This window comes from Corvus kubaryi, unplaced genomic scaffold (assembly GCF_017639235.1).
Source record: "Corvus kubaryi isolate FWS band 111438036 unplaced genomic scaffold, C.kubaryi_AGA036_p1.0 121, whole genome shotgun sequence".
Classification (NCBI taxonomy): Eukaryota; Metazoa; Chordata; class Aves; order Passeriformes; family Corvidae; genus Corvus; species Corvus kubaryi.
The window spans coordinates 792,715-818,713 of NW_024580656.1; the positions used below are offsets into that span (position 1 = coordinate 792,715).

Here is a 25,999-nt window from a genome sequence, read left to right on the forward strand (position 1 = left end):
CGCCCGCCCGCCCGCCCGCCCGCAGCCGCGCCGGGCGCGGGGCATGGCCAGACTCACCGAGGGCGAGGCGAGGAGGCAGCCGCCGCCGCTCCCGCCAGCGCCGCAGCCGCCGCCGCCGCCGCGCCGAGCCTCCCCCATGAGCAGCAGCGGCGGCGCGGAGCCCCCGGCGCAGCCCGACAGCATGAAGGACCTGGATGCCATCAAGCTCTTCGTGGGGCAGATCCCGCGCAACCTGGAGGAGAAGGACCTCAAGCCGCTCTTCGAGCAGTTCGGCAAGATCTACGAGCTCACCGTGCTCAAGGACCGCTACACCGGCATGCACAAGGGTGAGCCCGGCGCGGCGCGCACAAAGGGGCGGCGGGCCCCGGGTCGGTCCACGCGTGACCCACCGCGATGTGCTGGTCTCCCACACCCCCCCCCACCCCCCGCATCCCTCAGCGGGGGCTGGCGGCCCCCGATCCGCTCTCCGGGAAGGCGTCCGCATCCCCAGAGCCCGCGGGTGGGGTCCGGCATCCCCGCGGCGGAGCCCCGCGGAGCCCCCCGGCCGCGGCCCGCGCCCCGCCGGCAGCCCGGGGCCTGTCGCCCGCGCGTGGGGTGCGGTGACAAAGGCGCCGAGGGGCAGCGTGGGCCGGGCCGAGGCTGCTGCGGGGCGCGGGGGCCGCAGCGGGACCCTCTCTGGGCTGCTGACCACCCCCTCAGGGGGCTCGGACCGACCCCGGGCAGGGGTTCTGCGCTGCGGTTTTAAAACCCGCGCAACAAAGAATATTGGCCGCGAACGTGCTGCTGCTGTCAGTGGCATTTGGAGTAGGTGGGGGGCCTTCGTGATGAAGAGATGAGGGGTCTTCCTTCGCTGAAGGGCCTTTAGTGGGTGCTGAAAAGTTTGAGGAGGCTCCTTTAGCCTCGTTTATTGTTGTGTTTTTATATTGAAGAGCTGTCGCGTTCGGCGTGGCAGCTCCCTTCGGTGGAGCGGCTCTACCCCACCCCAGCAGGTGTTTGGGATCTTGTGACCAGCACGGCTCCAGCCAGGAAGGGAACTCACGGAGTTTGCTGTAACAAACCGAGGGGGTGATGGCAACCTCGCTCCCTGGCACAGGTAGAACGACCTGCAGGGAACCTACAGTGAGTACCCTGAAAGCTGTGGGTGCTCAGGCTGGGCTGCTGTGCCCTAAAATGATCCGTGATGGGGCCATGTGTTGGTGCATGCTGGAGGGAGTGTGCCACGCTCAGTCTGATGCCTCAGATTTAGGAGGAAGGGTAGGAAAAATCCAGTGCCTTGGCAACGAGAACCATTCTAGACTGAACAGAGAAGGAAGAGGACAAGAGAAAAACAAGTGTATTTTCAAACAAAAGGCCAAATCTAACTCCAGCACAAAGGGAAAACACTTTCTCATTGAAGCCTGTGGGGGCTGGGCTGGCATGAATTTAGCTGAAGAAGTGTGTCTGGTTGTGACTGAAGAATGAGGATGCCATGTGCTTGTGTGTCTCTGTGTGCAAGGAACTGCATCCAAACCTGCTGCCAGGGGACGGTGAGTTGCAAGGTTTCAAACCCAGCGAGGAGGAGAATGGGCCCAAGGCAAGAGGCAATTTCACATTTCATTCCAGTTGACGTCTTAAATATAGACTGTGTGGTCTGAGGTCAGCTTCCAGGCAGGAGACAAATTCTAGGGATCTGCTTAGGTATGGAAATTAGAGGGGGCAGCAGTGGCATTAGCCAGATGTGTGTGATATTAACAGAGCTGCTGTTAAATGCAGCATTTCTGCAGCAAAATAAATACATCCTTTTGGTGCTAACATTTTTTGAGCGGATGCTGGTGTTGTTGGTCATGGGTTGTTCTGTCCAGAAGACGCTGTTGAGGTGTGTAGGTTCTCCGGTGGTTGTCGTAGGGTTGTTTCCACACACCTTCAGTTCCCTCTGCCCCTCCCTGTCCTGTTTTGTACAAAGTGAGAGGCTGGGATTCCTTCCCTGGTGGCATGAGTTTGCATGTAGATCCTCAGCCTGCTTTGGGAACAGCCTCTCCAAAGAAGTCATCCCTTCACAGGGAAGGGGGGGGGGGGTTTAGCGTGCAGTGAGGGAATTAGATCCACGGTCCAGCCCACTGTGATGCCTGATCATTCCCATTTACCAGGTTTGGCTGCATTGGCTTGTGCTCCATGCAGGAAGGCCATCCAGGTGAGGAGCCGCTGCTGGCATCAGCAGGCCTGGAGGGTGCCAGGCCTGACCCAGGAGCTGCAGTGGCCTAGAGCACTGTCGCAGCCCCTGATCAGGGGACACTTTGGCTGTGAGCTCGTTCCTGCACTGTACAGGAGCCACAACCTTTTTGGGGCAGTTGTAGCAGCAGACTCAGTTTTCTCTCCCCATGTTCCTGATCTGCAGTGAGATCCAATTGACAGCTCACATGCAGCTTCCATCTGCTTTTTTCCCTTTCTCTCCCCAAAGGGGAGGATGCAGCTCTGTGAGAAGCCAGCACTGCTGGTGAAGCCCAGCATGTCCTCTTGTGTTCCCTTGCAGCTTGACATGGAGCTGAGCAGCCACCTCTGCCTCCAGGGAAGAAGAAAGGGTGGAAAAGGCCTGCCAGGGGCTGGAGGATGTGAGTTGGGCTGCAGTGTCCAAGAGCTGGTCCTGTATGGGTGCTGAGAATGGATGAATTCGGTGGAGGCAGAGGAGAATTTTAGAGATCTAGAAATGTGAACTCTGCTATGAAATGGTTTTGTTAGTACCTGACTTGTCATGTCTCAGCAACCTGGCTACTGGTAGCTGATACTGTTCCAGCCTAATATTATTCATGAGGCAGTTTTTCTATTTATGTTAATCACAGATACATTTGCATTTTAATGGCAGTGTTTGTCTCAAAGCTAATATTTTCATGGGGAGAGCGGGGAGGTGTTTGAACAGGCTTTTGGAATGGGTCAGGGCAGGCTGAGTGGGGAGAATCAAGTGGAAATTTTTGGCCTTGTGTTCCAGGATTAGGTAGAAGGCAGTTCCTTCACAAGTGTCAGCTGGATGGGTTTCCTAGGAGTGCTCATGGTAGGGAAAGTGGAGAGATTAAGGAGTGTGAGATGCTAAACTGAACTGCAGGGAAATATTCAGCAGGGGCAGGAGCAGCCGTCTCACAGGCATGTGGACAGATGGGTGGCTTTTTCAGAGGGCAAGGATACAACAATACCCTCAGCCCAACTTGCCTCCCTGGCAGCCCAGTTTTGACTCAGCTTCTGCAGGCTTGTAGATTAGCTCCCCACTGACTCCATGCTTCCCCTGCTGAAGTATTTGATGTGATTTCTGATGCTAAGCAGAATCTAGAGATCCTTCTCTCTTGCAAACTGGCAGCCTTTCCTTGCTCAAGGCTTTAGACTGCTGATGTGTGGAGTAATGTTTAGGATCTGAAGGGACTGTAAATTCCAAAGTCAATGTGTAATTTGTAGGGAGGATCAGGCATAGAATATATATGCTTTTTTTTTTTTTTTTGCAGTCTCTTGCAAGTGGAACTAGGCTAGGTTCTGCTTTCAGGGAGCTGGAAACCCTCCTGGTGCCTGTGGAAGTAGGGTGGTATCACCAACACTGATGGGACATAGAGGTTGTTTTAGTGGTCTTTGGCAGAATGATGGTGGCCTGGCTTTGGCTTTACAGACAGTGCTCTGGGTGCTGCTCTGCATCCCTGTGCTGGGAATGGGCCATTGGCACTGCCCGGGTGCCAGGGACCTTCCAGGCTGATGCTTCTCAATACCCCGAGCACTTTCTAACATCATGTCCTGTGTCTCAGCAGGCACAGCTGACTTGGTGTGAGAAGTGCCCAAAGGGGCATCAGCCTGTCTGTCTGAGCATGCTGTTAAGTAAAGCAGGAAATGTGGAAGTGAGAAAGCCTAGCGAGAGTGACAGGCCCCTCTGCACCTCTGTGGACATCACTCTTAAGCAGATCCTTGGGTGGCTCTGTTAAGCTCAAAGTTTTAGGAGCCTGAAGAACCCATGAAGGACATGGTGAGCAGAATCCTGTCACAGCATCCCAGGGAGTAGCTGAAGAGTTAGTGTGCAAGAGATAATGGCTCTTCAGGAAGGCAGTTTCTTTTCCCCAAATATTTGTTTACACAATTAGGCTTAGAGCACAGTGTTTCTGCCAGACCTTTTCCTGTATTTCTGACCAGAACTTTGCAAAGAGAATGGAGTTGCCTCCTGCATCCTACCTCCAAAACACCTGGCTGTGGAAGGCAGTAATCATGTTTTCCAAAAGACATAGCTGACATCTTTAGCTCCCTCCTTTCCACAACCAGTACAGCTTCCCAGGTTCCTGCTGTTGGGGAAGTAAGAACGAGATGAGATGAATGATAGGAATGTCCTCAAACCTCAAAGCTTAGAGACATGAAGAGCTCAGGGATGGAGCAGTGGACCAGGCTGTCCTGTGCCTGTAGCCCCAGTCCAGGCAGGACGTTAGAGGCTGCCTGAGTGCTGCTTCATGCTTGAGTGAAGGGAAGGAACACAGGTGGCTTCTGCTGAGCAAATACCCACATCCTTGTAAAGCAGGGCAGCAGTGAGGATTGCCCTTGGGTCGGAGTGAGGCATCTTCAGGCACCATAGTTACAGGATGTTTCTGTCTCTAGAAGCTGCTGCCTCTTGGTACTTGAGCTCCTAAAAGATGAACAGTGGTACAGGCTGTCTTTGCTGTAGGGATGAGAAGGACCGGGGGGGCTCTAGGGAGGGGGATTCATGGCAGTTTTTCACACTGGTGCTGGTGGATGTAGGTGTTGCTGGGCTTTACAAATCCTTGATCTGGCATGATGACAGTACCTCCTTGTGTGAGGAGTGTCTCTCCTTTATCCCCACTAAATGGTGTGTCTTTGTCCAATCCTCATTTTTAGCTTGTCCTCCTGTGGACTGAGGTTTTTGAGCCTGACAGTGTGCTTTGCCTCAGTTTTGACATTCCTGAGCTCTGGAATATGGGACTCGAGGATGGGGTTTGCATGCTTCATGTAGACATAACTCTGCTCCTATCCTAAGTTTTCTTAGATTTGATGGCTGATGCTCCTGAGGCAAGGATGGTGCCTTCATTGCACGTGGGCATAGTACCAATGCATTGAAGCTCTTAGTGGAATAAACTGCTTATTCCCAACTGCTGACTTCAGAGTTTTGTGAGCTAAACCTGACCCAAATTATCTTAGAATGAGTCTTGTATGACTTGCAAAGTAGCAGACTTGAGCAGCAGGTGGAATTGGGTAAACATCTGTGTTTGAGGCTTTTGTGACCAGGCTTTCAAATCTGTTAGAAATAGATTATAGGGGTTATAGAGTCTGGTCTCTCTGGTTATAGAGGTGCTTTTGAGGCTTGATGTCAGAGCCATGGGGGAGAGTGAAAGCAGAGGGGAACTTCCCCACCACAACAGAGCCAGCTGCCTTTGCCAGGGGAAGTAGAGTTTACCTGCATTCTTTCTGGCCTCACTGCATTTGTTAAATTATGTTTTGGCTCCACATTTGACTTTGGTGTAGCATTCTTGGTTCAAAACCTGGCAATAAGAAGCTTTAATTACCTCTTAGACGTATCTGGTGCTTGTGTGCTGTTTATGGAAGGTTTTTTTTCCCTACCGAGAGGTGTGAGGACAAATGCAATTTGCTTACCTGCAGCAACTTCTTGGAGTTGGGATGGAAGAACAGGATAATCGTGTTGCTGTGAGTTGGGACTGTCCTGAGGAGCTGGCTTCTTCCTGGCCTAAGGGTGTTGTGTACCGTGGAGTCACACTGGGATGGAGGGGAGAGGTCCAGACAGCCCTTGCACCTACCTTTGGATCCATGGAGAGCTGAAGCAGCTCTGGAGTACCCCAAGCCAGGCACAAGAATGTGGAGGCAGAAAATTGGGTCTCTCTGGCCATAACAATGCATCTGCAGCCCCAGCACAGCAGTGTAAACAGGGATGTTCATCAGCAAGCCAGAGGGACTCTTCCTGCCTTTGCTTGGGATGTGGAATGCCGCTGTGGATGGGAGGGGGTGAGTGAGGGGGTCAGATGCATTCTGAGTCTATTCTCCAGTGCTTTGCCTACCCTCATCTGAAACAACTCAAGTGACGGAGCTTCAGGCACTTCCCCGGGGAGATCATTCCACAGTCTAAATCTCTTTCTGCTAGGAAATGTTTCTTGATAACCAGCCAGATTTTTCCTTTGCTTATTCTTAGCATCAGAGCACCCAAAGATGATCCCTCTTCTTCCTGGAGGGGCTACAACTCCTCCCCTCCTCCCTTGGCTCCAGCATTCGTCTGAGATGTTGAGTCATATCTTGACTAAGAATGTCAGGATCTGGCCTTTTCTGTGTGCTTTTCATCTGCCTTCTCAAGTTGGCCCTTGCAGAATGCATGGTGCTCTGCTGGGCTCTGTATTTCCCTTTTTCCTTGCATATGTACGTTGGTGTGTGTTTGTGTGCATCATATGGCGTAGAAGGCCAGGCCTCTCCTCCTGTAGCTTTCCCTGATTTGTGAATCTGGATCATGGAGCTTTTGTACAAGCCTAAAATACCAGATACTTTTCTTCTTTCCTTGCTTTTTTTCTTTATTTTAATCAGTGATCATGCTGGTCCTTGCCTCTCTCCTGATCCTTGTGTTTGGGACTGTTTCTGCCACAAACAAGATCAGCTTCCCTTTTGCTCTCCCATTGTGTCTCACCTTGTTCAACACCTGTGTCAAGCCCAGTTGATTCACTGGGACCCTTCTCCAGCTCTTAACAGACCTTGGATGTGGTCTGCAAGTCCTTTAACATTGTTTCTTTGTCTTTTTTTTCCCCTGGAGCCTTAGACACATCCATATTACGTAACATTTGTGTTGATGTTCATCTGCAAGTGCCTGTCTAACTTGACGCTCGCTGTATCTGCTGCAGGTTGTGCATTCCTCACATACTGTGCCAGAGACTCTGCCATCAAAGCCCAGACAGCACTGCATGAACAGAAGACTTTGCCAGGGGTAAGTCCTAGTGAACTGTCTGGAGTTGTTGCCGTGGGCAGGAGAATGGGGAATTGTCAGGGGAGGGAGCGAGGGCGAGAAGTGGCTTAGATCAATTTTCCTGCTTGTGGAAGAGAAGGGTGTTTCAGGGGTTAGAACAGGGATATGGGAGTGGAAACACAGCGCTGTTCTTCACACAGCTGATGCTTTTTTTCTCTGGCCAGGCCTCTTTCTGTGCTGCTCTTTGCTCTCTGTGGTGTGACAGGACACCTTCAGCTTTCTGTCCATGTCACTAGGGAGCTGTGGGCTTTGGGGTGAGGTGTGTGGGTGCAGCCTGCACAGTGGGCATTGCTGGAAAACTCACATGAGATAAGATACCAGAGCCTTTTTCCAGGTGTGCAGAACCTCCTGGTGCATCCACTCCTACTCTGCCATTGCCCTGCAGGGTGCCTGGACAGAGCTCTGATGCAGTGGCTGAGTTGAATCAGGCTCTCAAAAATAAAAAAATACCCTTGCCATGTCCCATTGTTTGGAAGAGAAATGGGTTATTTAGGTGAGAGCAGGACTGCTGGTCTGTTCCTGAGTCTTGCTCACTCCACAGCTGGTCTTGGGAGCAAAGTTCAGTGGGATTTGAGGGAGGCTGGGCACTGTGGAACAGGTCCCTCCTTGCCTGGCAGTCCTCTGCCTCCCTGGGACCTGCTGGAGAGCTAAAAGGAGTTCTGGATTGTTTCCTTTCCCATTTTGGTATGATTTAAGAGCTTTGACTGGGCAGTTCCCTTGCTGTACTGAGGGGGTTGATCAAGCACATTGAAAGGATTCATTTGGAGGTGAGTAGGAGGAGGAGTTGGGTACTTATAGATAGAAGCTCACAGGAGGCCCTGAGTGCTCAAGGCAACAGAATAATTAATGTAAACCAGGGGTCTCTGGAGGATGGTTAGGAATTCTTAACCATAACATTTCCTCTTTAACCCATACAGGTCCAAAGAACTCCCAGCTCTCATCTCTCCCAGCTGCCCTCAAGACCTCCACACACAAACACAAACCTCCTTTTCTGTATTTGCTTACCTGTGCTTTTTTTGCATGGGCCCGTGCTGGCATTTGAGTGCTGGAAAATGCATGTAACTTAATTACCACTTAACAGGATCCTTATCTCCGGACAGCCAGGGGGAAGAGTACAGATAACCAGCACAAATCTGCCTGAGTTATTTTTGTGTGATGGGAAATGGTCAGCTTTTTGAACTAAAGCAGTGTGACCTCGTGTGTTGGTCCAGGGCAGAGCTGACAGTGTCTGTAAGAACAAGTCAAAGGATGTAGGAGCAGCTGAGAGGAGTCATGGTACAGTGCTGTTAATGCAGTGGGGAAGTCAGACATGTCTCTGAAAAATTATTCATGTGAGGCTTGGTGGATTCAAGGCAATCTCAGTTTTGCTACAGTTCTACACCAGGAATTTGCTGCATGTTTCACTGTATTCTCTACTGCCTGCGCTCTCAGGGGTCTCAGAGAGCTGCATGGAGCAGTGTTTAAAGCAGCAATTTATCTATGATGTGGTGATCTAAAGGCTTTTTATGTTAAGGGAGGTGTAAGACACTGCCTGGGAACAGTAAGAAGTCTGTGGTAGGTGAGTACTTTTGAACATACTTGTCTGGAGACAGTTAATGAGCAGTGTGGTGTAATTATGTTTCAGGATTAGGATGAAGATGAGCTGTGCTGCATTTGGAGCTGTCTATTTTCAGGCTGCCAAAATACCATTTCATCACATTTAGTTTCTCTTTTGTTCAGTCCCTCAGTGACCAAGGAGGCACAATTTTCTCTCTCTTTGGTCATTTAGAGATGGTTACTTGGCATGGATGTGGGCTGGGTGAGCTGGGGTAGCTTTCAGCCGTGGTGTGCTGGTGTCTGTGTAGCATCACCAGCCCTTCTGGCCCAGCTGATCACGGGGAACAGTTTGGAAATGAATCCCAGACAGGAATGCCAGGCAATTGCTTCCCTGTTTGGGGAGCAAGGCCGTACAATCTCATCTCTGTACATTCACATCTGGATCATCTTCTGATGAACTCTGGGGTAAAGCCTATCCCCAGGAATTTAGTCAGGGCCCCAGCATAGGGCAGAGCACAGAGTGTACTGACCACACCTCCGAGGTTTCAGTCAATGGGCCACAGTCTGGTAAACAACTGATTTCTTGTGCATTTTACCCATATGCTCTCTCTGTGTTGCACATAGCAGTAGAAGAAAGAAAGCTGAAGGGTTATGAAGTGTAGGGTGACACAAAGTGTCACCTGAATGCATGACCAAGCATCAGCAGGTTTAGAGACAGCAAGGGATCAAACTGGCAGAGAAAGGGTCTTGTGTTGATCCTACACTTGCTGTTGTACCACCAAGCAATAGTAGATGCCACAAGAACCAAAGTACCTTCCTTTGTTGGTGTCAGTGCAGAGAACTGTGGTTGAACTCAACAGTTCATGAACCTGAATAGAGACAAATTACTTTCTTGGTCTAGACTGAGGATTTGGTAAGGACAGATTTGTGGGAGTGCTTTGATATGGTTTCTGAGAGGTCCTTAGGTTGTGATCAGGCAGCTGGAGCAGGAATTCTGGGTTCTTCTCCAGGTTGTCACTGGGTAGGTCTGGGCCTGCAGAGGTGTTGCTGAGGTCCTCCAGGTCTGATGCCAGCAATGTCAGCCCACCTGCAGGGCCGTGAGTGCAGTGTAGCTTTCCTAAGCTTTTATATATATAGTTATATTTATATTTTAGGTTTTCCATGTAAGTCAGTAGGAATCACTGTGGTCTGTATTTATTCTTGTGGCATTTGGGGCAAGTTCTCTTTGTGTGAGATCAAAATTCTCTTTTGTTTCTGAATTGAGTGCTGTTGGATGCATGGTAACTGAATGGAATTTAAACTCTAAAAAGCTTATTTTTTGACAGTAAGGCTCAGCATCTTTTTCTGAGGTAGACAGAATTTTGGCTTTTATATTCTTTTTTATGGACCACTGTGCTCAGGGTGTAAAGACTGTCATAGATTCATCAGGCTGGGAAAGACCTCGGAATCCAACCATTAACCCAGCACTGCCAAGTGCAATAAACCATGTCCCTAAGTGCCACATCCACACTTCTGATGGTGACTCAACCAGTCTCACCTGTACAGCTGTATATTGTATTATCTAGAACACCTGTGCTGCCCTCAGAGCTGGTGAATTGTTGAAATCAGGCCTTTTTCCTAAATCCAGTCTCCTCTTCAGCTGCCAGCCAGCCCAGCAGTGCAGTGTTTCACCTTCTCCCCACTCCCTGGCACACTCCTCCCTGCCTCAGTGAAATGATATTGTATCTCAATAACCCATGCCTTTGATTCGTGATTGTGCCTTCACTTTGCTGAGTTCTGAAAGGAATTGGAGAGGTTATTAATGACACACAGTGATCACACAGCAAGTTAAAGCCTCTTGCTAAGTGAAATTTGAGGGAAAAGCATCCAGCTTTTCAATATTTCGCAGAAACGCTTTATGTCTCTTTTCATTTGCAGCCAGACAGTTGCAAATTACATAAAATTGCTCCTGAAGAAGAAGAGGAAGAAGAATAGAGGGAGGAAGTGGAGGGGGGGAGGTTTAAAAAAGTAATTCTTTTGGCAAAGTACAGTTACAGTTTTATTTCTATGCAGAACAAAGAAAGGCCTGCTGAAAGGTAGGCAAGTAAGTGGCAGAAATTGGTATTGATCCAAGCTGGGAATACGGGCAGTTTAAGAGCAGTGATGAGGGTACTGAAATGTGGCTACATCATAGGGAGAACTCATGGATGCAGGGACACAGGAATGGAAAATTACAGAGAGCAGCAGCATGAGAGCAGAGAGAGACTCTGGGAATGCACCAGGGGTTGAGATGCTGCAGCACTAATTCAGGTGGTTGGGCACCAGGATTAGTGCAGAGACCCAGCAGAGCTCGAGCAGAGGGCATCCCTGTGGGTAGGCTGTGTCCTGTGCTGCCAGGAGCAAGGGCTCACCTGGGCCATCTGTCAGGATCCTCAGCCCGTGGTGGTAGGAGGGAGCACAGGTGTCTGGAGGGACTTTGCTGGAGAGGGCAAAGCATCTCGTTCTTCCCTCCCCTCTTGTTTGTGCAATGCTGGTGTGAAGCCAGCCTGGATCAGTATTTCTCAAAGTTTCATGTGGTCTAAATGTTTGGCTGAGGTTTGAAGCTGGGCCCCACTTGTTAATCTTTGCAGCTGCATCCCTTGAACAGGGCAGGCTGGAGAAGTTTTTCCCATGTCCGTCTTGCAGGTTTGATAGACAGTACCAGCAAGTTCCTGAGAGCCATGCAACATCAGTTAGCAATACAGAGAGCATGCCAAGGCTATCTCATGGACAGGAAGGTGCTGGGCAAAAGCAGCCCCTGGGCAAGAAGCAGCAGAAGTGCCTGTTCGGTGCAGAGGGAATTGCAAACGCTTGTGCTGTTGAGGGTTTGGCTTGAGGGGCTGAGAACTCTCTGTAAGGCAAGACAGCTGCCCAGTGAAGTGCCAACACTGAAGAGCAAGCTGCCAATGCAGCCATTGCCTCCTGTTCCCTATGGAATTGGAAGAACAGTGAAACTAAAGATCAGCACTCGTTCCCACATGCTGACCGAGTGGACTCGTGCAGGCTCTGTCCTGTGCACAAGGGGTCTTCCTTTCTCCAGAGAAACTGCTGCCCTTTGCACAGCCAGGCCCTGGCATCTCCTTGCAGCACAGAGCTTTGGCTTTTGCCTCCCAGAGCTGGGTCTTCCCTGGTGATCTCCCTTAGCTGTGCTTGTGAACACACCTGTACCTGCACACCAGCCCACACAGACCTTTGTCTTTGCAAAGGCACCACCCTCCTGAGCAAGGCTCCACGTTCCCACCTCCGTGGGGTCGTTTGGGGTGTGTGCCTGCACAAAAGTGTTCATGAACATGGATGTAGATAGAATCATAGGATAATTTATGGTGGAAGAGACCTCTGGGGTCTCTGCTCAAACCCCACTCAAAGCAGGGCTGACTACACCAGATCACTGAGGGCTTTCTCCAAATGAGATTTGACTGTCTCCAGGGGCATCCTGCAGTCACCTGGGGCCTCTTTTCTAGTCTGCCAGCACCCCTGAAGGGAAACAGCTTATCTCAAATCAGCCCAGAACTGCCTCATTTGGTGGTGCTGGGGCTTCGGCCCATTTTGGGTGGATTTTCCCGTGGGTGCGTCATTATCGCCGGAGGTTTTGCTCCGCTTGGATTGTCGGTGTTAGTGGTTGCCAAGGGAACTGGCACAGCCGCTCTGTGTGCAGGCAGAGGGTCCCTGTGCCTGGCCCCCTCTGTTACATCAGCAGAGATGTCTTTTCCTGGCCACTGTCATTACTCTGCCGTGGGGCAGGAGGAGGGCACGGCTGCAGCAGCCCGATGGCAGCCTGTGAACCTTCCAGCACAGCCAGGAGAAGCTTGTGCAGGCTCTGCAGAGCTGCTGTGTCCATCAGCTCAGACACCTGCTGCCCCAGGCTCTGCCCTTCCCTGGTTCCCTGGGGTCCTTGGAGGCTGCAGCTTGTGCACAGAGAATCACCTGAATGTGCTCACTGGACCAATGGTGCACCAGTGGGCACAGGGAGAGGCATGGGGTGCTGGGTGTCTTTTCCAGTGGAAAGATCAAAGCCAGCTGAGTGTGGCACTGCTCCCAGCTTTTCCCCATGCAGCTTTCTTGCTCAGAGTAACTTGGTGACCCATCTCACAGCATCTTACTCCTGCTTTTTGCAGGCCTTAAGCCTTAAGCATTCCCTAGGCCTGCTGAGCACTTTCTACCTTGGTGGGAGTGACAAACGTGACAAATCTTGGGCAAGTCTCTGTCTCTGCTGAAGCAAGATCCTGCAGCTGGCACAGGACTGTGGGTCTGAGTACCCAGCTGTGCCTGGCTTCTCAGGCCCACGGCTTTCTGGAGGCCAGAACGATCTCTTGTGGTCTTGATGAGCTTTCTAGAGGAGTTTTTGGGTTTTCAGTTTCATCAGTCCTTCAGCAATCTTCTTTGCTCATGCAATAAGTCATAGCTGAGCCATTCAGGCAGGAGCTGTGTGCTTTGTACTCTGGGATTCATATCCTGCTTCTGCCATAGACTTTCTGCATGATCTTCATCGCCACATGCCTCAATTCCTCCACCTGGAACACACTGCTCATAATTATCGTTGTCTCCTCCACAGTGGGATTGAATGAGGTGAATTCATAAGCAGCCTTTAGAGCTGTGCCAGAACTTGGTACTAATGTTGCTCATGTCAGAGAAGTGTGAGACACCTCCCCTTTCTCGGGGAAGGATGGTTCTCCTGGACAGGACTAAGGCACACTGAGATGTCAGAGGGAAGATGCAAGTAGGATGCTTGAGCACTGAGACTGGCACCAATCCATCCCTGCTTGCATTCCTGATCAGAAACGGAATCCAAATGAACAAATTAGCATTTGGATTTATGTGCTCTGCCCAGGTAGAAGTGATTATGATCATTCAGGCAGGGCATTTTTAACTGGCCAGAGGAGGACAAGCCCACAATTTGTAAAGCTGAAAAGCCCAGGACCTAATTCTGCCAATGGCCTTGGATGCCTTTTGGTTCCTGACAGCCCAGAGGAGCCAGCCTGCATTGTGTGTTTCGTACACTGTGCTTCTGACCCTCTTAACACTGTGAGGTTCCCCTGCATTGCACCTAAGGGGCTATTTTACATCACTTACTCGTAATTAATAGAGAGGCTTGCCCTCCTGTCCCAGGGGGCTTTTTCCTTCTATCCAGCTTTTGCAGTTTGAAAGCTGAATAAGCGGGATGTGGGAGTTACTTCTTCTCCTTGAAGAACAGGGCTACCAGGCTGCTGAGCTGACTGACTAAACTGATTAAACACGGGGAGCCAATTCACTTCCAGAATGCTTTTTTTGGGGTGTGATGAGAGAAGTGGTGCATTTTGGCCTTGGTGAAACCAATAGCAAAGCTTCCTCTGACTTTAGGAGTGCCAGGAATTTTCCTTAGATCATTAATCCCAAGAGTGCTGCAAAGGTGGGGAGCATTTCCTCAAAAGCAGGGGGGAAGCCCAAACAGAGCGGGGTTCCCTGCTTCTCTGTGCTGCCCAGATCCTGGGGATGGGGTGGGATGTAATCCAGACACTTGTCAGCAAGGCCTCTCAGCCTTGCCTCTTCCCTGGAAATCCCTGGGCTCCTCTGGGCTGCAGTGATTCTCCCTGTGGGTATCTCCTCACGGCTGCCAGGGGGCTGCACGGGACATGTGGCTGCTGTGCTTTGTGTAACGCTCCCGAGGTCGGGATGGCCTTGTCCCCATCTGGCTGCCCCCCCCACCAGTAACCCCCCAGAAAGCCAAAAAAGGCTGCAGGCTTGTGAGAGGGAGAGTGATGCAGGCAGGGAGATGCTGTCTGTGAGAGCTCTGAGCAGGGTAGGGACAGCTGTGTTTGGGAAGCTGTGTATCCAGCCAGGAGGGAAATGTGAGAGAGAAGCTGGAGCAGGGCAGTAGGAGCTTTGCTGCCCATCTGGTGCCCACTGCTGCTCCAGAGGATTTCTTGAGTGCAGTGGGTCATGGAGCTGACAGCCCTTAGAGTGTCAGCAGCAGCAGGTAAGAGGGACCCTGAAGTGTGAGGGTGAGGGACTGGGGCAGAGGACATTTTGCCCACGGTGTCCTGACAGCCTGTGCTAAATGTTAATGTGATATTCTTAAGAAACGAAGACTAATAATGCTCAGCTGAATAATTTAACAGGGAAGATGAAGCTCAGCTTGTGAGGCAGGTGCAGGCTCATGAATCATTTGCTCGAGTTCTCCATCCTACACGTGTGCTCACCTATGTGCTCCTGTGTGGTAAAAGGCAACCATGTCTGTGCATGTGCATTTTCTTCACTCTGGAAATTTAAGGCAGGCACATCCTACCTGCTGGATTCTGGGCCCAGCTGAGTATATACAAATAGAGTTTTCTTATCCCTGTGTGCTCTCTGATTACTGCGCAGCCTCAGGTGATGACTGGAGGCCAGGAGAATTTGTACTTCCAGAGTTTGCTGTGTAAGCCAGAAGCAGGTCCTCCCTGCTGTCCTGTTCCTCTTTTTCTCCCTCAAATGGGAGAGTTAAAGCTTGACCATTCTTACTGTGTGTTCCTGTAGGGGACAGAGCTCTTTGTCTGAGACCTGTATACAAAGTTTAGGATGCCCCAGGGACAGTTCTCAAGGCCTTGAGACACATGGAGTTGAGTTAAAGCTGTTGTGGACTCCCTCTGCACAAGAGGCCTTCGATAATTTGTTCATCTTTGGTGGCAACATGAGACTTGGAAGGATTAAAGTGGCGGTGTCCTTCTTCATGGAAGCCTCTGGGTGTCTGCTTCTATGCAAGGAGGGCCATGGCTGCCTCTGCCTCAGCTGGGAGACCTCCCAATTCAGGAAGAAGCAGGCAGACAATCCTGCTGCTCTTCTCCAAGCCTCAGCATCTGGACAAATTGTATCTTGTTTTCTTCTCTTTACCTGTATCTTCCAGAGCAGATGACGACGAGCCCAGGGACCTGACCTCAGATTGGTGGGTGTCTCTCAAAGTCACTGGAGCTGGCAAGGCCTCTGGAAATGGGCAGCCTTTTACTGAGGGCTTGGTCTGATATGGGCAGAGGGAAAGTCTTCCTGTGCCCACCCCAGGTGCTGTTTCAGGTGGGAAGAGAGGAGCTGTGGTTGCAGCTGAGAGGTGCAGGGCAGCCTTGCTCTCTCTTGTAGCCCCAGCCAGGAGCTGCATCCAGATTTGCACCGGTACTGACCCACATCACTGTACTGGCACTGCCACCTCTCCTGCCAGGGCGTTGTGCTGTGGCCCAGTTGTGGGCACATCACTTCACTTGGTCAGTGGCCCTGTGGGATGCACTCGCCCATGGTGGCAGGTTCCGTGGGGTCACCACCCCTGGGGTCAGGTCCCTGGGATGGGCAAAAGGATAGAGATGGACAGATGGGTAGAGGGGGCCCCTTCCCCAGAGATCATATCAAAATGTCTCTTTTGTGCAAAGCAGAGGGAATGCCCCCAAGAGCTGGTTTCCATGGCAACTGCAAATGTCAGGTTCCATGTGGTGAATAACCGTTTCCATGACAACACCTCCTTTATCCTAGGTGCTGGGAGCTGGAGTGACAGCCCTGTTGGGGGAGGGGACAGGGAGATGGCCTCAGGTACTTAACCTCCCCCTCCTCTCCCCCCATCCTTTCCGACTCCTCGCCCTCAGCCCCTGCATCCCTGGGAGGGTGGTGCTGGCTGTGTGTGCACTGCATTTCCACAGCATCCCTTCTGCCCCTCCTACACCTAAATGGCTTTGGGGCTTTGGCTTCCTCACAGAAGCTGAGATCCGAGTCTTTCCCTCCGTCTCCCTCCCCATCAGTTCAGTTAGTTCAGCCCTGGTTTTGCATCCTGGCTAGAAACAAAACTATTCCTCGGTGCTGGGGGAGCAGTGGGATGTGACGTGGCCAGCTGCCTCTCCTGGCTCTGCACGGAGCCCTCTCTTCTGAGCACACATCTGGGCTGCCTGCCCTCTCCCACTCAGCCTGCTCCCACAGCTCTGCCAGCCTCAGCTCACACAGGCAGGCTGCCAGGGACTGTGAGCAGTGACAGAAGCCTCTCAGCAAGGAAACTGGAGACTTTGTGGAACAATCTCTGACCACAGACTCCTGAACCCCTGCCCCACATCCCACTCAGCTCAGGACAGAGGTGCCAGGCCCTTGGCAGCTCTCTGGGGGAGCAGCAGCCCAGAAGCTGGCGAGCTCCAGTGCTGTGGCCACATGGCAGCAACAGCAGGATGTCAGGAGCTCTGCACATCCATGCGGCTGATCAAGAGTGGGAAAAGGACCTGCAGCCTGTCCTTCCCTAAATGATTCAGCAGGTCTTGGGGGATGGAGGTTGTTGTCTGTCAAGGTGCAGCACGGCAGCAGCTTGGCCTTCCTTTGGGGAGCTGCCAGCCCGTCTCTGGGGCCATTATCAGCAGCCCCATGATCAGTCCTTGAGGCAGGAATTGCGTGGGCCTGCTCCCAGCCTCTGCTCATCCTGCCTGAGGTCCATCAGTCAGGGGAAGCCAGCTCACAGCCCCCAGCTGCCAGGCTGTGTGCCATGCCATGCCAGCCTGTCACCTCCTGGTTGGCATCTCTGTCCTGCAAACTGCAAAGCTACCTCACGGATTTCCTCCAGCTGTTGGGAATGTGGGCTCTGCCTCTGGTTTCTGGCCAGTCTGGCTCAGCCACCACTTGGAGACTGACAGCCCTCCACATATTGCTTGCTGGCTTCTAAACACATTTCAGTTGGTGACTTTTATGGCTTGATTTAGTTTTCTGTTTTGTTGCTGGTTTTCCTCAGGGGTTTCCTGAGAGAAGGGGCAGACTATGCCTGGACCTGCAGCTCGTGTGCAGGCCTTCCCTGCGATATTCTGATTGTTTTTTATTATGAATGTCACTGATTCAGGTCACTGTCAGCCTCTGTGAATGATGCTGAGAGACATGGAGTGAGATGTGCTGTGAATGTGGAAATCTGCCCTGTGCACCATTCCTCGGAGGTTATTCTGGTGCAGTTGGATCCTGCTAGCTGGGAAAGGAGGCTACAGCTTGTCAGCTGCCTCTCTGGGCAGCACAGGACACACAGACCTGCCAGCAGATGAGTTTTGCCCTGCTTTTCGAATCAGACAGTTAAAGCTGTGGGTTCCTTAATGCAGCTACTTCTGTCTTACCTGGAGAATCCCCATACCATGTGAGCTAAGCTACCCTTCAGGCTTATTTGTGGTTGGATTATTGCTGATGACACTAATGGCTGCGAGAGAAGGAAAAAGCTCTTCTCCACGCCCGAGCGAGAGGAGTTTTGCCACTTTCAACCTCAGCACTGCCCCTGAGGGCCAGAGATGAGAGATGTTGCTGGAGAGCAGCACTGCCCTTCTCAAGAGCTACTCTAGTGCACAGAGCTGTCTGCATGAGGGCTGGGGAAGGGGAAACACGACATGCCTGCTTGCTGTGCAGCTTCTAGCCAAGTTCAGAGGCAGTGTCTCTTCCCTGCTGCAAGGACAGTAAGTGGCTCAATTAGGTGACGTGGCCATGCCTGCACTGAGTTAGGGCAGACACAGGAAGAGCTTCCAGGCACGGTCTCACCTCAGGCCACCCTGACCACTGTTCAGGCTCCAGTCACATGGTGATGAGCTGCTTCCTCAGAGTCCTTTCTGTGCCACTTGCAGCACCCGAGGAGGCAGAGGTTTATGCATGGTGGGCATTTCCAGGAGAGCTGTTCTCTGGGGTGAGCAGCTGAGCAGGGAAAAGCGCCAGGCTTCTTTTGGAAAGAATGGTCCCTTCTTCAAAGGGTACTGGTTGCCATCACAATGTCTTGGTTTCCCTTCTGCCACTCTCCTGGTGCCCTGTTGACAGTGCCTTTAGCAGCGTGTGCTGGGCAGTGGGCCAAGCAATAACCTCTGCATTTCTCTTCCCTTGCAGATGGCGCGCCCGATCCAGGTGAAGCCTGCGGACAGTGAGAGCCGTGGAGGTAGTTGTCATCTCTCCTTGTTTCTCCTTTGGTGGCCCTGTACTTGTGAGGGGGACCAGGAAATGAGACACAGGGTCCTGGCCCTGCCTTCCTCTGTATGAGGAGGAGTCTGTGTGTGGCAGAGATCTGGGGGGCAGGAGGGCAGTGTAGGGTCATAGCTGGACACAGCAGGCAGCTGACAGCACACCAGGTCCTAAGGGTGATGATGTGGCTGCCCTCTCCATCCTCTTTCCCAGCTATTTGAGGGTGCCATCAGCCTGGCAGTACCTGTCCCAGGACATTACTGAAGCAGACCTGTACGGCACTGGGGCTCCTGAAGCCTTTAGGAAGAGGTTCCTTCATTCCTGCACCTGATCAGCCCAATAAGAGCCAGATCCCTGCAGCAGTACTGGCTTTTTAACGTGTTCAGCTCATTGCTCTGCAGCTGATTCTCCTGTCTGCAGCTCCCTCCACTGCCTCCCCCATCACTGCTGAGCTGTCTCAGTCCCGCCACTCTCAGTCCTGCAGCAGCCCCCAGCACACTGTCAAGGCCAAAATGCTATTGCAGAAAAGATCACATGATGGGGAAATAATGTCTGAAGGGAAAGGATCCTGAGATGGAGGTGCTGTCAGCCTGCAGGGGACCAGCTTGGTCAGAGCAGCATATACTGAGAAGTTCAGAGCTGGAAGGTTGGGAACAAGAGAATCTGGTAATTTAATGGGGAGCTCTCAGCAGCTCAAATGCCTCCTCCAGGTGGAGAAGGTTTGCAACTTCAGCCCTTTCCAAATCCATTTACTCATTTTGCTTCTTCTCCTTGCCTTACTGATCTATTTCTTTTCCTTTTCTCTTCATTCCTACATCTGCCTCTCCAGGCCCTGTGCTGTTGGTGCTGCCCCTGCAAGCAGTTTAGTAGAGGCCAGGGGAGGGCTCGTGTGCTCTTGTTTGTGCTGTGGGACAGCATGTCCTGCATGCTTTATTTAGATTTGGAAGGCTTTTGTTTTAAATTTCCAAACAGTTTGTAGTGACTGAGAGTTATTGCACTATCAAGAACATGAGATGTAATTCATAATATTTTATATGAGTGTATTTATGGTTGTGTGATCATCCTTTAAAAAAAAAAGTGTTTAAGTCAGAATGTGTAACTTTTGGTTGTTAAGTGACTTTTACTGAACTCTGGGCATTTTACTTCAGTCCCTTGGTTTAGGGTAGAGTTTAAGGTCCTTATTTAAGCTATACACAATAAAAAGAGACCAGAGTCTTCAGGGTGTTTCACTCTCACTGTTGAAAATGATGTTATGAATGGATGAGAGGTCCTTTAGATGTGCCTGCAGGGGGTGTAGAGGGGGCTGGCTTCTCACTGGTACCTCATATTGTCTCTGGATTCAACCTTAAGGTGGTCAATCCTTCCCCTACCACACTGATTAAAAAAAAAAAGGTTTGTATGTCTGATGAGTGCAGCTCTGGAGTCTCTGGTGTCTAACCAGGGTTGAGGCCATCTCTGCATCTCTCTTTTGTTGGTGGGGCACTACTGGGGACTATTCTATACACACCCACCTGGTATTAGGTGTTGGGATGTGACATCTCTGATGCCTCTGTAAAATTGAGCTGAAACAGGGTGCTAAAAAAAACCAGGGTGCTGATTTAGAAACAAGCTTTTGGCCAAGGCACTGGACTCTGAAATCTCTAAGCTTATGAAAAGTGCCACATTCCCTAATGGTTGCAAATGTCAGAACATCAACTCTGCTTCCCATGGATAAGAGCAGTAATCTTTGGAGTCTGAACACCTGTCTCCTGCAGCCTGTGCACCTCCCTTCAGGCTCATTGCAGAGCTCAAAAACAAGTGGCTCCCACAGGATCCATGACAAACACTGGATTTTTTCCTGAGGCAGGAGCAGCATCAAGACAGCACCCTGTGTTTGTCTGAGTCAGGTTGCTCTTCTGGAACGTTTCTGCCGTGATGCTCCACTTGTCAGAGAAGTGGCTGAACAACTTTGCAGATATGGGAAGAGCAATATCCCTATAGCAATAGCCCCCCCTGGCAGGAGGTAAAAGAAGGATTTGGGGCAGGGCAGAACTGTATGGATAAGGAATTTATCAAGGGAATAGCTGCATGCATCAGTGAGGCACTGTTCTGCATTATCCTTGAAGGGAACCTCTTTTATACTCACCAGGGACTGACATTTCCCAAGTGGAGCACCCTGAATTAAGTACGTGAAGTTAGAGCACCAGAATTTGTCTCTTGGTCTGAGAGATGCTAAGTTTTCTGCCAAAGGGGCAGTTTTGGCCAATCCCTGCAGGGGCTGTGTGGGGATATCTGGATGCTCAGTGTTCCTGCACCCTGCAGAACAAATTCACCACGAAAAAGTTGCTGCCTGCATTAGTTCAGGGTGGGACTTGTGGTTCTGGGGCATGCATTGTCAGCTTTTCCCTGCTCTCTGCTGGGAGCCTGGGAGTGCCAGGAGGAGGTGGAGCAGAGAGGGCAGAGGAGTTGATGTGCTTGTCTGGAGCACTGGGCTGCAGTGATGGGCCATGACAGGTAACCCAAGCTGTTTAGCACTGCCCAGGAACGAGGAAGCTTCCCAAGGAGATTTGCTGCATCCCATCCACAGCCAGGAGCAGGCTGCCCTCTCTCCCTGATCCTGGCTGCTGCCTGCTGTTGGCCAGATGACCTGAATTCACTGGCTTTGTAGGAGCTGTGTTCCGTGCTTGTGTGCTCTCTCTTGGCCATAGCATTTGTCCTCAACCCCTGGCTTGTTCCCGTGGTACCTTCATCAACAACGTGCTCTGTGCTGGCCCCCACTCCTGCTGCCTGCATGGCTGACGGTGCCCAGAGCATGTTTCCATGGGAACTCGACAGTCAGAGATCAGAGTGAATTTCCCTGCTTGCTGGACAGCACGGGAAATTGCCAATCAGAGGGTGAAAAGCAGGAGCTGTAGAGAAAGTGAAGGGGAAAACAGCAGGAGGGGAGGGTGTGCTGTGCCGAGGAGGGGAGAGATCTTCCAGTGCTGCAGGAATCCCTGCTGGGGAGCTGAAGAATGATGGAGCTGATGACCTGAGAATGCCAGCAGGTTTAGTATCAGCCCTGAGAATGCCAGAGGGTTTGGGATCGATGGCTTTAGGATCACAGATCAGGTGAAAGGGTTTGATAGTAGATTAGGTGAAAGGGTTTGCAGCGTTCCAGCCCAGCTGGGGAGGGATGAGTCAGCCTGGATATTGTGGGAGAACAGCCCTGTTTGGGAGCTGACAGAATCGAGAGGATCCCGGATCATGGGTTGGGCTCCAAGATACAGAGAGGGAGAGGTCAGCAGCAGAAGAGCCCTTTCAGAGGTCCCCAGCTGCCACAGAGGCATCCAAAGGGAACAGGCTGGATCCTTTTCCTTTGTGCAGTCTTCAGAACTGGGCTGTATGTAGCAGGATTCACTGTGAAAAAATCTTACGTTGTCAGTGATTCCATTCCCTTTTACTATTGCTGTTCTGGGCATTCAGAAAAGATTCCAAACCCATAGGTGTGTGTATTTATATTTGCCTTTATAGCTCGAGTCCCTAAGCTGTCACAGTTTTAACCTGTGCTGCACAGCCAGGAAGACTGGCTTTTATTTTTTCTTCTGAATTCCAAAAAGGAAAGCTGAAATTCCCACATGAAGGCAGGACTTCCAAAAGGTTGTGTTAGTGAGCCCTGTCAGACAACAGAAGATCTGTAAAACTGCAAGGATGGAGTGTTCACTGTTTCAATGGACTTTTCCCAAAAGGCAGGGTAAAGAAAAATGCTTTTGATTCAACAGAAATGGTGTGAGGAAGAAACCACAGGAATTACCCAGGAAATGTGAGGGCTCTCTGAAGAAGAAAATAATGAGTAACTTGTAATTTGATGTTGATTTGATTGCAAGCTGTAGGATAACTGACTTTCCCAGATGTCTCAACGCCCTCTGCCCAGCCAGCCAGGGGTCCCTGAAGAGAAAGGCAAGACCATCAGATGCATTTCTGGCTGTCAAATCTCAGCCCACGGTTATTTGCTTGCCAGTTCAAACAACAGAGGATTATTTCACGGCACTAGAGTCAGTGCAAGTGTTTCCCAGTGTATTTCTCCCCTTTGTTGGTGATTTTTTTAAGGAGCTCCTTGTGTCTGCCACCCAAAGGCTGCAGCGTGGTGCACCTGTCTGAAATAAGGCCTGGTCGCAGCTGCAATGGAGATTCAGGGTAGAGGAAGGAGGAACCCTACCGAGCTCCAGTGTCCCCTGCCATGGCCAAACTGGGCTCACATCTGGCACCAGGTGATGTCAGTCAGAGCACAGAGCTGCTGCTCCTTTAGTTTTCATGCTCCTCTTCACTGCCCAGTAAATCTGTTCCTGTCCAGTCCCTTTTCTTTCACCCCCCCTCTTCCAGTCAGATTTTTCACCTTCTCTATGTGCTGTTTTTTGGTTGGTTTGACCACCAGCAGTTCAGAGCTGGCCCTTGTGGGAGCAGGTGCTGTCTCCCTGCTCAGCAGGCAGCTGTACAGCACCTGCTTTATCAACTCCTGTGCCTTGGCTGGGGATTATTGGGCATCACCGATTTGAATGGACTCAATCAGCTGAAATAATGTCTCCAAAGGCAGCCATTGCCATGCAGGGGCAGGGAGAAATGTAGAAAGAATCACAAGGAAAACAGAAGGGGATGAAATTCTCATGGGCTTAGTTACCCAGGGAATCATGAAAACAGGAAAGCTGGGGAATTTGGCCTTTAAAAAAATACACAAAGCCATATATTTCAGCCACTTCTAGTTATATAAATCAGGAGTATCTGTTTGGGACTGAGTTAAGAGCCTGGGCTGTAGCACTTCTAACACTTGATGTGTGTGGTGGACGAAAGTGGCACATGTCTGCCTGGGGCTACAGGAGAGCTGTGCCTGGCTGAGCCTGTGCTGGGGCCCTAGGGCAGGGTGAGGTGACTCCCTGTGGTGTCTGCATGCTGGCTGAGTTCGTCTGTCTGCACATTCCTCTTGCTCACTAAGGAATTTCATTCTGGAAGGCATCCCCGGGGGCTGGGGATGTACAAGTGTGTTCCTGGGCGTGTGTGGGCCTTTGTGCTCATCCATTAGTGCTGCGTGTGTGCATCTGCTTTTCTGTGAGGGACACATGGCACGTGTAGGTCCTGCCTGTGTGTGCTGCTGAGCGTTAGTGTACCTGGCTGAGCAGTGGGGAAGATGGGGAACCATCTCCTGAGCCAAGGGGAGCAGGGATGGGGCTGGGGCGAGCCTTGGTGACAGTGTGAATGTGTCATATGCCATCCTTGCCTGCCATCCGTACACAGCACCCCCCCGGAGCTGCTCTGCTGCTGTAGCTCCAAGACCTGTTGTTTTTCAGGTCACTGCACTCTCAAACAGAGAGCAGCTCCCTTGCTATTGCCCCTGACGTATGTCACATTGCATTGGTTTGTTTGGAGCCAGCCCCTCTGATCCTGTCGCTAACAATAAGGAATCCTCTGGCACTGCTGCTCCGGAGCCACATCCCGACACGTTCCCTCCTGTGGGTCATGTCTCCCCACGCAGATCTGGGGCAGTGGGGGAGGGTGAGCTCTGGAGCTGGCACAACTCTTTCCTGGCAAAACCAGAGACTGGGCTGGTGTTTAGGCTGGGATTTCCATGTTGTGCTGTTTCACTGCTGTTCCCATCAGTCTGGGGAGGATGCTGCCCCAAACACCGCTGTGTTTGTGCTTGACTGGCCAGCATCAGGCATGGGATGGGCTCCTGTGGGTGCTGATGGGGGGAGAGAGTGGGAGAAGGCACTCTGCACCTTCCTTGCCTCCACACTTACCCATCCCAACAAAACCATAATCCTCACTTCTCTCTTCTGAGTCGGAACCCAGAAGGACTCTGAGCTCAAAGTCCTGGATGTGTTGGCCACTCTTCCAGCTCCCTGCCAGTGTGACACAGGTACACAATGCCACTGGAGAGGGGGGAGCTGATGATTGGCCTTCACCCAGCTGTCTGGTATTTGGGTGATCCTACAGTGAGGCAGATCAGGACCCAGGATGCCAGGGTTTATCCCAGGCCTGAGGAGATAGCTGGTTAGACTGGAGAGGGGAGGGGCAAATGGAAATCAAGATGCTTGGTTACATGGCAGCTAAGGAGATGGGGGTCTTCGAGAGAAGGAAAAGGAAGCAGAAGTCAAAGGTCCTGGAATATATCACCCTGCCTGAGTTGGTCTGCTGTGTTTCCTAAGGTACCTGTTGGACTTCACATGCTGATCAACAGAAATGGAATTGCCCAGACATTTTTTCTTACTATCATTTCTTTTGGATTATTCGAAAGAAAAGGCTAATGAATGAAAGGAAATTATAATTTCTTTGTTTTCCATTGGGGAGGGTAGGACAGGGGAAGCCACAGAAACCCTTGAAGGTATGAGGATCTTGGGCAGATCCTGCATTCTCACCCCTGGAAGAATTTCAGCCAACAGCAAATCATTTCCATGCCAGGCATGTTTTTAACACTAGGCTGTTTTGTGCTTAAGTGTTCCTCTCCTCCTGCTCTGGACTGCAAGCCTCATAGAAGGTTGATGTTTCTGTGTTTGCCCCTAGGGGACAGGAAGCTCTTTGTGGGCATGTTAAATAAGCAGCAGTCTGAGGATGACGTGCTCCGGCTCTTTGAACCATTTGGGGTCATTGATGAATGCACGGTGCTCCGTGGACCTGATGGGAACAGCAAAGGTGGGAACCCTCTGTGTCCTGCCCTTTGTCCCTGCTCTTTGAGTGCTCACCAGCCTCACCTTCCTACTGGGGCTCTTGTTCCCCTCTCTGTATTTATGGGAACCCATAAACAGCCAGCAATAGGGAGCAGGAAGAGTCATCTGCTGCCAGGAAGGATTGGGGAAGGTGGGCAGAGAGTGAGGGAACAGGAGGGGAAGCAGAGCACGATGATTAGCTGAGCTATCAGGGTCACTCGTGAGCCTGTTCTGTCAGTCTGGGGCTGCAGGTTGAAGTGTTTGCACCCACAATGAGCAGTCCACAGAGAATTTGGGGAAGAGGTGATCGGGGCAAGGGTGGAGATGGTGTCATCATCTGTAGAGTATATCATTGAAGTAATAATTTGAGACCCTTCCTCTTTTTTCCAGGATAGAGGACTTGGGATGAGTCATCCTTTTTGTTCCCTGCTTCCTTGGGGTGGCTTTCCTTTGCCTTACCTGAGATACAGACACTGTCTCTTGCGTGATGGCACTTTCACAGCAGTCCTGTCACTGCAATCTCCTGTGCTCTTTCTGTCCCTTTCCAGGCTGTGCTTTTGTAAAGTTCTCATCTCACACAGAGGCTCAGGCAGCAATCCACGCACTCCATGGCAGCCAGACAATGCCCGTGAGTATAAGGCCAGGGGACCTACCCTCTTCCTAATCCTTGTCCCATTTTCCTGTTGCAGGGACCTCCCCACACTCTCCAAAAACCCATGACAGGTTCGACTGCAGTGTCCAGCTGGTGTGGTTGGGAGGTGTGTGGGTGTGTGTGTGCACATCTGTGCTCCACTCGTAGTGACCATCCTGTCCCCTGGGCTGCTGTTTGTGGCTGTGTTCGTCCAGACTGGGAGTGACAGCACTCACAGCTATAAAAACTAAATAAAAGCCAAAAATCAGGCCTTGATTTTGTCTTGGAAACAACTACCTGGAGTAGTTC

At 51.2% G+C, this 25,999-nt stretch overlaps 2 protein-coding genes across 3 annotated transcripts in view; both read left to right on the forward strand.

Annotated features, from left to right (window-relative positions):
• The window catches only part of NCLN (nicalin), a 23,310-nt gene extending 16,382 nt beyond the window's left edge, over positions 1-6,928 (forward strand). Inside the window, exon 16 of the mRNA XM_042040124.1 lies at positions 6,846-6,928. The gene's annotated coding sequence lies outside the window, so the exon portion shown is untranslated. The remainder of the gene's footprint in view (positions 1-6,845) is intronic.
• CELF5 (CUGBP Elav-like family member 5) overlaps positions 26-25,999 on the forward strand; it is a 37,366-nt gene continuing 11,392 nt past the window's right edge. The window contains exons 1-5 of one of the 2 annotated variants that reach the window (XM_042040246.1): positions 26-326; positions 6,846-6,928; positions 18,332-18,383; positions 24,917-25,045; positions 25,608-25,687. In XM_042040246.1, the coding sequence (XP_041896180.1) occupies positions 44-326; positions 6,846-6,928; positions 18,332-18,383; positions 24,917-25,045; positions 25,608-25,687 (627 nt within the window). In that variant the 5' untranslated portion in view covers positions 26-43. The remainder of the gene's footprint in view (positions 327-6,845; positions 6,929-18,331; positions 18,384-24,916; positions 25,046-25,607; positions 25,688-25,999) is intronic. The other variant, XM_042040323.1, reaches the window with a different exon arrangement.